At 37.3% G+C, this 12,017-nt stretch overlaps 1 protein-coding gene across 1 annotated transcript in view; it reads right to left on the reverse strand.

The window, feature by feature from the left end:
• Positions 1-7,820: 7,820 nt before the first annotated feature.
• FABP12 (fatty acid binding protein 12) overlaps positions 7,821-12,017 on the reverse strand; it is a 26,187-nt gene continuing 21,990 nt past the window's right edge. The window contains exon 4 of the mRNA XM_006830812.1: positions 7,821-7,895. Coding sequence (XP_006830875.1) covers positions 7,821-7,895 — 75 coding nt within the window. The remainder of the gene's footprint in view (positions 7,896-12,017) is intronic.

The following is a 12,017-nucleotide window of genomic DNA, read 5'->3' on the forward strand; positions in this document are numbered from 1 at the left end:
CTTTTTCATTCACCCTCTACTTTACCAAGCATGATGTCCTTCTCCAGGGACTGGTTCCTCCTGATAGTATGTCTGAAGTATGAGAGATGATGCCTGGCCATGCAGGCTTCCAAGGGGCATTCTGGCTGTAATTCTTCCAACACAGATTGGTTTCTTCTTTTGGCACTCCATGGTACTTGTAATATTCTCCTCCAACACCGTAACTCAAATGCATTAATTCTTCTTCAGTCTTCCTTATTCTTGTCTGACTTGCATATGCATATGAGATTATTGGAAATACCATGGCTTGGGTCAGGCACATCTTAGTCCTGAAACTAACATCTTTGTTCTTGAACACTATAAAGAGGCCTGGTGCAGTAGATTTGTCTAATGCAATATGTAGTTTGGTGACAACTTCAATCTAAATGGTTTGCATCCTGGAAATGCATGTTGGCCCCAACATTCTTAAGTCTGACATTAGTACCTCCAGTTTGAAACGTTTCCATTTATACAGGTTTGAAATTCGAAGGAGAAGATTAGTATCCTGAATAAGCGATTACAGAGGAATCTTCTGGAGAAGTAAAGTAAACTCAAAGGGGTACCAAGATTTTGGAACTAAGATTTAGGGGTGTTCCATGGAACCTCTCTTGTTGTTATTAAGTGCTATTGAGTTGTTTCTGACTCACAGTGACCCTATATAGAATTTCTAATATTAACCTTGTGATTAGCAGTCCAGTTCATATTTTACAGCTCCACACACAGACTCCAGAGCTTCTCTGTTGGTGGCAGTGGTAGTTGTGTGTTGTGTGCCACCAAGTTGGTTCTGACTCATAGTAACCCTGTATAGGGTTTCCAAAGCTATAAATTTTTAGGAGAGCAGAAAGCCTTTCCCGTACAGAGTGACAGGTAGATTTGAACTACTGACCTGTGGTTAGCAGCCCAGCTTATAATCCACTATGCTACCTGGGTTCCTTCTAAAGCTTGTCCAGAATCCCTCTAAGACATTGCTCTATTCCACATTCAAAGAAAACTATTGAGGCAAATAGAAAGGAATATATATAGCTTCCTAAAAGGTTATTGCTTTTCAGTGATCTAATATATCACTCTAACCTCACCCTTTTCTAAAATCACTTGGATGGCTGAATACTAACAAAATTTGCAACTACAATTATTATTTGATCCAATAATAGGTTTTCTTGGCTATACTACATGTATTGTTTGAGTGTGCTCCAGTGTTCTCTGTGAGAAGGGAAAGAAGGAAAGGGTGGGGTGTGGAAAACAAATAGGGAGCTAAGAAAGCCAGTGAGATGAGAAATACATTGGCCAAAACTTAGCAAATGAGTAGAAAACAATCAAAAGTTTAGATCAGGCTCTATTATCATCATTCTAGGAAGTTTACTAGAATTCATCCTAAAAGCATAAGAATCAAAAGTAGTTACAATGTAGATAAATCAATAAAATTTTTGAAATCAATGGATCAATGCAGGGTGGCTTTATGCCTTTGGCAGTCCTAGGCAAATTCCTGGTGTGGCGCTGTAGGATAAGCACTGGACAGCTAACCACAAGGTCGTTGGTTCAAACTCATAGTGACCCTCTTCAGAAACCCTATAGATGGTCACTGAGTCAGAACCAACTTGACAGCACTTAGCAACAAAAACAACAGGCCCTTTCGGTATCCACAGACTGCTTTTACTACAGTAATATCAATTTTTAAAAAATATTTTGATATAACTTTAAATATTTTCATTTTTTCTATTTAAGACAAAATTTAATATTTTTATATATACTAAACTTGTTTGCTTTTTGTTTTGTGTTTTATCCAATGTGAGAAAAGTATTAAAAACATTTTCTTCAACCACAAAATATATATATATTTTTTTTTTCTGATGAACTTTCATTTTAAGTCCTGGTGACATAATAATTAAGTACTTAGCTTCTAATCAAAATATTTGTGTTTCAAGACCACCCAGCAGCCTGGTGGAAGGAAGACCAGGCAATCGGCTCTTATATAAAGATTAAAACCGTTTGAAGATATATAGGATAGTTTAACTCTGTCATATGGAGTGACTGTGAGTTGAAATAGACTTGACAACACCAAAGAACAACATAAGTGGTATAGGCCCGTTGTTTTGTGCATACTGTGCCTAATGGTAACTTGGCCTTGTATTAATGAAGCTGTTGTCGTTATGTGGTGTCAGGTAGGTTCTGAGTCCTAGTAGTTTTGATTCAGTGCCACACCAGTACTCCATTGGTTTGAGGTGAAACTGGTTTTTTGTTGCTTTTTTTTTTTACATTCTGGACTCTTTTTTGTCGATCTCACCTAGCACTAAAGTCACCTCTGTGGTACATGCACAGCAAGTAGCTTTAATCAGTAAATGTCTGAGAAAATATCTATACTACAAATCTGCTTCTCTTACAGAATTAATCCTCCTGATTATAGAAAGACTTAAGTTCATTTGCTGATCTTTAAATAATTACCTGGAATGGAAAATTGCATTTATAGCACTAAGACTGAAGCTGTTTTCCATTTCCTCTGACTCAACTAGCTTGATTGATGTTCTTGCTATTTAGCCAGCAATTATATTTCTCACAGATTTTAAAGACCAGTTAAAATGTTTGAGGATTAGTCTTAATTAATTAAACTCAAGAACTGATGATGATGATGATGATGTTGATGACTATAATACTTGTGATGTTCTTTTTTATGTATATTAATTAAATAAAGTACAGGTATGTGATTTTACCTTATTTTCTTCCCCAAGAGCAATATTATTCGCTTATGTATAAATTTAGATACTTAATTAGCTCTTCCTGTTATTGAGCAGTGCCATTCCTATTAAATCACTCCATTCACATTTGAAAGCTGAACAAGGAATAAAGAAGATCGAAGAATTGATTCTTTTACATTTCTTTTGCAAAGCATATTGAATATACCATGAACTTCTAGAAGAACAAACCAATATCTCATAAAAGAAGTATAGCTAGAATGCGCCTTAGAACTGAGGATGGCTAGACTTTGTCTCATGTACTTTAGATATGTTATCCGGAGGAGAGACCAGTCTTTGGAGAAGGACATCATGCTTGATAAAGTATAAGGTCAGCCAAAAAAAGGAAGACTCTCAATGAGATGGATTGGCACAGTGGCTTCAAAAACAGCAAAGACGGTGAGGATAGCTCAGGACCCGGCATGTTTCTTCTGTCATAATAGGGTCGCACTGAGTCAAAACCTACTTCACGGCACCTAACTACAGTTCTTACTCCAGGAAGAATAAAAAATAATGCATTAAAAATATTTTTTGCCCTTTTACTTCAGTGATTTTTAATAAGAACTGACATCAAAAAATTAAATTGACAAGTAAAGCAGAATGTATCGTAAATAACACTGGAAACAAGTTCATCAGGTTTTAGTTTTACTTCTACCTTTTACATTGAGAGAATTTGGAAAATTGAGCTGTCATCTTAGATTAAAGAAATTAAGAAGGACTAGAGAATTCCCAAGGCCGCCTCCAACACTAAAATTTTATAAAAGCAACCAGGCATTAATAATTTCTAATGATTTCTAATCAATAAAACTGATTATGTGTATCTATCTGGATAGCTCACCCTTTTGAAAATGCAGATTCTTAGTCTCCAGTCTACTTCTCAGCACCTGCAGAGGTTCTGATTTTTAACAGGAGGCCATAGTTGGGAAATACTAATGTAAATAAATAGAAGATTTATAGTATTTCCATTTTTTAAGAATTCTGTCCAATTTTCCTAATTAACAAAAATCTATGCAAAAGGAGTTCTGGTATGGCACTGTAGGATAAGTGCAGGGCTGCAAGTTCAGTTTGAACCACAAGCTCAGTGATTCAAACTCACCAGCCGCTCCTTGGAAACCCTATATTAGGTCGCTATCAGTTAAAATTGACTTGATGATGCTTCACAACAGCATTACAATATGTAGAAGGAATAAATTGTATTGAGAGGTCAGGAAAAAGCAAAATACTTAACTATAGAAACATTGCAAAGGGCTAAGGCCAAGAATAAACTAGGACAGTAGAATTATAGCACATGGACTTCCTAAAGAAAAACAATCAAATCACAATATTTAGGAAACAGAATATAAATAGAAATTATAAATCAAGTGAGTCTGAAAACATATTATAATCTTTTCTGCCTCAAAATTATTCATAGCCACTATTCTAGAAAATAAATGCCCATTTCTAATTTAATACTCTGTTTTAAATTACCTGAAAAATTACCTGGAATTCCTTTTATTCAGTTATCTCCTATAACCCATGCTACCAGAAATTAAATACCCAGGTGGCAAAATTTAAATTAATATAGTATCTGGAATTAAACACTGGTGTTTAGAACAGGTCCCAACACTTATTAACTATATAACTTTAAACAAATTCTTAACTTGTCTACAACATAGTTTCCTCAACTGTAAAATGTAGACTTTATATTATTTACCTTATAGGTGTGTTATGAGTATAAAATGAAATCGTCCATGTAAAACGTTTAAGCAAAATTTTCATTACATGATAAAAATAAATGTCAGTAATTATTCTGTTAGAGTGTAGAAGGACTCCAAAGGGGCACAAGGAAGCATTTGGGGATAATGAATACACTCATTATCTTTACTGTGATGATAGTTTCTTAGATAGAAAGTATACTGAATTGTATACTTTAAACATATGAAATTTATTCTATGTCAATTGTATCACAATAAAATTATTTGTCAGTTTGAAATTTGAACCTAGAAAATTCTGCAAAATAAAGATCTAGAAAAAAATAAAAAACAAGAAACAGATAAGTAGACAATTGAACACTAAATGTATCAAAATCTGTCAAATAAATCCTTCTATAATGAATAATAGGTATTGTCAGTGGCACTTAACAAACAGCAGATGGAAATGAAGTGTGTTTGGTTTTTCCTAAATACTCAGGTTTTTCCAAAACGACAACATATGCATATAGTATCTTTAAGGGAAGTGTTGAAAGGAGGGTCTACTAAAAATAATTAGGGAGGGAGCAGACAGTGGTATGCTAGTAAGAAACCCTGTTGGCACAGTGATTAAAGCACTTGGCTGCTAACCTATAGATCAGCAGCTGGAATCCACCAGCTTCTCTTCAGAAAAAAGATGCTGCACTCTCCTTCTTTAACAATATCAGCCTTGGAACCTCTGGGGCTGGTCTACACTCTCCTATAGGTCACTATGAGTTGGAACTGACTAGGTGGCAGTGGGTTTGGTGGTTCAAGGGTAGAATTCTTACTTCCATGTGGGAGACCTGGGTTGATTTCTAGCCAATGCATCTCAACTGTAATCACTACCCACCTGTCAGTGGAGGCTTGTGTGTTTCTATGATACTGAACAGTTCCAATGATGCTTCCAAACTAAGCTGGACTAGGAAGAAAGACCTGGCAATCTATTTCTGAGAGTCAGTCAGTGAAAATCCTCTGGATTACAACCAATCATGGGGATGGTACCATTCCATTTTGGGTAAAGTTCCATTTTGTTGTGCACAGAATCCCCAGGAGTTGAGGTTAACTTAAGAGCAGCTAACAAACTTAGACAAATAAGTTGGGGGAAAGACGAGAAAGCTAACATAGCTGAGAATTTGTAAGCCTGTTTTAGTAAAGAACATGGATCTAAAAGATTGGGAAATCAGAAAATGAGAACTGTAAAAGGAAGAAAAAGATTTACATAATGAGAGAAAATTGATCAGCTATCAAAGCTATGTTAAAAAATAAACACATTTCTTAAGAGACACTTTACACTGTGCACAGCTCCACCTTGAGGGAAACAATAAGAAATACTAGTTCATGTTTAGAAACTCAAAACCAAACCCACTGCCATTGTGTTGATTCCAACTTACACGGACCCTATAGGACAAAGTGGAGTCCTGGTGTGGCACTGTGGGCTAATGTGCTGGACTGCAAAGTTGGTTTGAATCACAAGGTCAGCAGTTAAAGCTCACCAGCGGCTCCTTGGAAACCGTATACCCATAGGGTTGCTAGGGGTCAGAATCAACTCAAAAGCACTTAACAACAACAACATAGGACAAGGTAGGACTCCTGGTGCGGTGCTATAAGATCAGCACTGGACTTCAAACCACAAGGTCAGCAGTTCAAACCCACCAGCTGCTCCTTAGAAACTATGTAAGGTCACTGTGAGTCAGAACTGACTTGACGGCACTTAACAACAACAAAATAGGACAAACATAGAATAAGCACTGGATTGCTGACTGCAAGGTTGGTGGTTTAAACCCACCAGTTGCTCCTGGGAAACCCTAACAGGGTCGCTATGAATCAGACCCTGCTGCATGGAACTAAACAACAACGTAGAATGAAGTAAATCTTATGGAAGCAAACTGCTTCATCTTTCTCCCACAGAGCAGCTGGTGAGTTCAAACAACAACCCTTCAGTTAGCAATTCAACACTTCAAGTTCATTTTTAATCAAGACCAATTCTTTCACTGATTTGTTCGTTCACTATTTACTGAGCACTTCCAGGTTTATCAGCACCTCTGGTGGTGGTAGAGCAGTTAAGTGGTCAGCTTCTAATCAAAAGTTTGGCAGTTTGAACCCATAAGCTGCTCTGCAGGAAAAGGTGTGAGAGTTTACTTCCATAAAGATTTACATCCTTGGAAGCCCTCCGGGGCAGTTCTACTCTGAACTCTAGGATTGCTAAAAGTCAAAATCCAAATCAACTGGCAATGGACTTGGTTTGGGTTTTTTCTAGGTATATCAGGCATTGTTCTAAATACGCAGGATGAACTAAAAACAGTAACAAAATTCCTGTTCTGTTAGAGTTTATTTATCAAGTAGGACAATTTTTTGTTTTAAGATAGTTTATGATTATATTCATTTCACACTTTTAATGTAGTAAGAATTTAAAGGAATTCTCTTCTACTAAACACAAAGAAAGACCATTATGAGTTTTCTTTTTAAACAGATTTTCACACCGGGGATTTGTTTAAATCAGGATATATTTGTACATTGCCATAGATCATCCAGTGGAGTGGTCGCTGCAGTCTTATCTCCTCTTTGGAACAGAGACAAATCCTTCCACCTGCCATGAGTGTAGGCTTCTGAAGTCTTAGCAGTTGTGATGTTCTCCTCAAATGTTTGTATCTCACAAAAGTCAGTGATTGGGTGGTAGCTGTCACTTTCTTTTCACCCTCGATACCCCATCACCTTCTGCCCCCAGAAAGGGATTTAAACTTGAGGAAAGACTGGGTTCAGAAGGTCATAAGTAAATATATCAATTATAAAATTATATCACAATTCCAGGCATGTCTTACTGTGGAGATGTTGAGCAGTAAGAATGGCATATATTTCTAAGGTAGATTTAACAGTATTTCTGAGTCAGGCTGCTAAGCTCAAGGTCAGCAGTTCAAAACTACCAGTGGTCCTATGGGAGAAAGATGAGACTTTCTGCTCCCATAAAGATTTAAGCCTTGGGTGTAAAGATATACAAGGTCGCTATGAGTCGGAACAGACTCCATGGCCCATAATGACCATCACTACCACCACCATTGATGGATTGGGTTTAAGAGATTTCTACTTTCTACTATAGTGAACTTAAAGGACTGGCAGAATATTGCTGGTGAAAAAAATCAAAGGAGTTTCTCTCTGAATATTTTACCAGCTCTTCATTGGGCAGGGTATATTATCCTGGCTTCTCTTTACAACCAACACCACCCTACTGTATGATATAGGCATATTTCACATGGCAACAAAAACGGCTGATGCTTGTGCAAAGGATCTCAAATATTAACAGTCAGAATGTTTTACTTTTAAGTTTTATTTAATCAGCTTCAGCATTTTAGATCATACCTTGAGAAAGTACTTAAGCACTTGAGACTGGATTTGTGTCAACTTTCACATACGTCCGAATGCAAGTAACACCGTTCACAGCACTTTCCTAGAAGACAATAGGAGAATAAATTATGTCAGTATTGCTGATAAAATTGACATTCAGAAAAAAAACAAATTATATGTTTTTACAATTGTGTGACATCAAGTCAATTTATAATGACCCTTCAGGACAAAACAGAACTGCCCCATAGGGTTTCCAAGGCTGTATATAAATAAATCAAGAGACAGTCATTCTAAAACAACAAGGGGACACTGCTTCGTTTAAAACCAGGAAAGGTGTGTGTCAACAGTGAAAGGAAAAGTCAAAGGAAAGGTGAAAGTTTATATCCTTTCACCATACTTACTCAATTTGTGTGTTAAGCAAGTAATCAGAGAAGCTGAACTATATGAAAAACACAGCATCAAGATTGGAGGAAGACTCACTATCAACTGGTGATATATGATGACACAAACTAGGTTACTGCAAGTGAAGACAACATGGAGTACTTACTGATGACTGATCAAAGACTACAACTGTCAGCATGGATTACACCTCAACATAAAGAAAACAAAAATCCTCACAAGTGGACCAATAAGCAATATCACGTTAAATAGAGAAAAGACTAAAGTTGTCAGTGGTTTCATTTTATTTGGATCCACAATCAAAACTCATGGAAAAAGCATCAAAGAAATCAAATTATGTATTGCATTGGGCAAATCTGTTGCAAAAGACCTCCTTAAAGTGATAAAAAGAAAAGATGTCACTTTGAGGGTTAAAGTGCCCCTGACCCAAACAGTGACATTTTCAACCACCTCATATGCACATGAAACCTGAACAATGAATAATGAAAACCTGAAGATATTGGCAAACAATACTGAATATACCATGGACTATCAGAAGGATAAATAAATTGTCTTGCAGGAAGTATAGCCAGAATACTCCTTAAAAGTGAGTATGGAGCAGTTTATTCTCATGTATTTTAGACATGCTATCAGAAGAGACCAGCCCCTGGAAAAGTACATCATAGCAGAGGGGTCAGCAAAAAAGAGGAAGATCCTCAATGAGAAGGATTGGCACAGTGGCTGCAACTATGGGCTACCGCTACCGCTACCACCTAACAGTGTTTGTGAGGATGGTATGGGACCAGGCATTGTTTCATTCTGTTGTACTATAAATCAGAACCAACTGAAATGCACTATTATAATAGATTAAATTGTATCCCCCAATAATGTTTCAACTTTCTAGGCTGTGATTCTCAATGGTTTGGCAATTATGCAATAATGTAATTTGTTAGTTGTGTAATGATGTAATCATCTCCAATGATGAGACCGGCCTATCAGTTGTAAGGGGATTAGGGACAGGATGCAATACTTTTGCTCAAATCACAGTGCTGATCTGATGTAATTCAAGTTTCCTTGGGGTTTGGTCTGCATTATATTTGATCTTAAAGAGCTTGGTGGATAAGCACTGGACTGTGAAGCACAAGGTTGGCAGTTCGAGCCCACCACGCACTCCATGGGAGAAAGATAAGACTTTCTATTCCTGCATAGATTTTTTTTTTTTTTTAAGCCTCAGAAACCCTATACAGGAACACTATGAGATGGAACAACTCAATGGCATTTAACAACAACAACATATTTTATCTTACAAGAGGTAAAAAGAAGGGGAGAACAAACAAGATGGCAGATTGAGTGGAAGTGCAGTAAGGAGCTCCACCAGCAACAATACAGAATATCGGACCATGTAGGCTCAGGAGACGGTCCCAGAACTCTGAGCCACATATAAAGGAATATTTAGAAGGTTGGAAGGCTTACAGCTAGGGGAATTTGTAACAGAAGAAAGAAATCCATTGCTTTCTAATTCAAGATGCTCAGCTGCTCCCGGAGCCACCATCTTGGGTGAACCAAGTCAGGGAAGGATGAGAGCAGCCACAGATGCCTGACAAAAATGTAGACATAAAGGTGTTGACATTCTTCTTTCGGGGGTAGGGAACCTGTTCATTGGTCTCTCGCTATCTGCACACCTCTATTCTGGTGACTAGAAGGAGTGCATGAGTGAGTGGACACTCCACCCTCAACCCTGGAGGGTGCTACTATGCATGTGCACAGATCTCCTCAAAATTTAAAGTGATAGTTTCTACTTAAAACCAAATGGCAGCACAAAACAGATACAGCCAGCCCACAACCGCTTATCATTAGGAAACAGGCCTGAACAGGGATTGTGGAGCAGGACAGGCAGATTAAAAAGGAAATAGGCCAAAAATTAAATCCTGAGTTTAATGACCAACAATGGCATCTTGAAATTTCTTAGGAAGAAGAGTGAAAAGGAAAGCCTATCTCCTGATTACATCTACCTGAAGGCAATCAGAAAATATAAAAAGTACCAAAACACACACCTATCTAAGCAATAAGGCTGCAGATAACTTCTAAATATGCCCAAAAAGTAGAAACAGATGACCATATCTGTACATATCCAGAAATGAGAAAAAGTGAATGAAGCAAAAGAGCTGGAAGTAGACCCAAACTCCATACTGGAAGATGGGCAGACCTTGGAAATGCCTGAGAAGAAATTCAGAAAAATGATTATAAAATGTATCCAAACACTATACAATGGAGTTGAGAAAAATAAGAAAGATGTCAGGAAAATGTTACAGGAACAATCAAATAAGATAGATACAGCATTGGAAACAATTAAGAACCTACAGAAAGAGGTCCAAACGATTAATAATAGAATATCAGAAATGGACAATACACTGAAAGGGCAAATGAATACAATAGAACAGATAAAAGCCAGAACTAATGAGCTAGAAGATAAATATTTCAATATTACTAAGATAAAAGAGCAAGCACAAAAAAGGATTTAAAAAATCTGAAGAAGGCCTAAGATATATGTTGGTCAACATGAAGAAGAATAACTTAAGAATTATTAGCATTCCAGAACAGGAAGAATCACACAAATCCACAGAGGAGATAGTTGAAGAGTTTCTGGAAGAAAATTTTCCTAACATCCTGAAAACTGAAAAGATAAGCATTCAAGAAGCTCAATGTACCCCAGGAAGGATAGACCCTAAAAGACAATCACCAAGACATCTAATAATCAAGCTTTCAAAAATCAAAGATAAGAACAGAATACTGAAAGCAGCTAGGGAAAAGAGAAGTATTACATACAAAGGCAAGCAAATCAGATTAAGCTCAGATTTCTCAACATAAACCATGCAGACAAGAAGTCAATGGGGAGACATATATAAAACCCTGAAAGAAAAACAACTGCCAACTAATAATCATCTACCCAGCAAAGCTGTCAATCATACATGATGGTGTAATCAAAACATTCCAGGATAAACAGAAACTAAGAGATTTTGCCAAAGCCAACTCTGCTATGAAAAACACCCTAAAGGAAGTTCTGTAGCATGAGAACCAACAAGAACAGACAATAACCAGAGAATAACATACATGGCAGCAGCATCCTGAACTCAATTGACAACTGGAAGAGTCAAGAACAGAATAAAATGATAAGAAGAGAGGATCTGGGAGGTTAGTCTATGACCAAAACAGTTACAACGTGACAGAAGGTAAACACAGAGGAACAGAGATCAAGGTGGTGAGAAGTTCAGGTAGATTGCAGGATAAAATAGACTCTCTTAAATGGAGAGAAGAGTTAATGGAATATAAGGTAACCACAACAATGGGGTTGGCATGGGAAGTTTAGTTCGAGTGTTGGTAGGGGCAATACAAGAATGGGGAGGAGGTGGAAAAACAAGATAAATAGAGGAACATTGAGACAGGTTTGCATGTCCTAAGTGGGACAGAGGTAAATAGTGATGCATGCTCAACCTTGGAACAACAGGGCTCTGTGATACAGAGATTTAGGCATAGTTTGAAGAGGGGAAATAATACTAAAACACTTGACTGTCTTATGAATATTTATTTCCCTTGACTACTGTTGTAAAATAGACACTTGAGTGGCATAGAAAGGAATGTTAGGAAACATGATTCGAGAAAACTTGTAAGCCCGTCTTCCGCCTATAATGATTGGAATACCTAAAAGGGCTTCTAGTACTTGCCTAGTGAAATAGGCCTCTTGCAACATCTTTGTAAATTATAGGATCTTAGGTGGAATCCTGAGTCCCATCCAGGACCTTATGAGGTGGGACATTCCCACTAGCAAGGACAAGCAGACCAGCCTGGA

The sequence above is a fragment of the Chrysochloris asiatica genome, unplaced genomic scaffold (assembly GCF_000296735.1).
Source record: "Chrysochloris asiatica unplaced genomic scaffold, ChrAsi1.0 scaffold00001, whole genome shotgun sequence".
NCBI lineage: Eukaryota > Metazoa > Chordata > Mammalia > Afrosoricida > Chrysochloridae > Chrysochloris > Chrysochloris asiatica.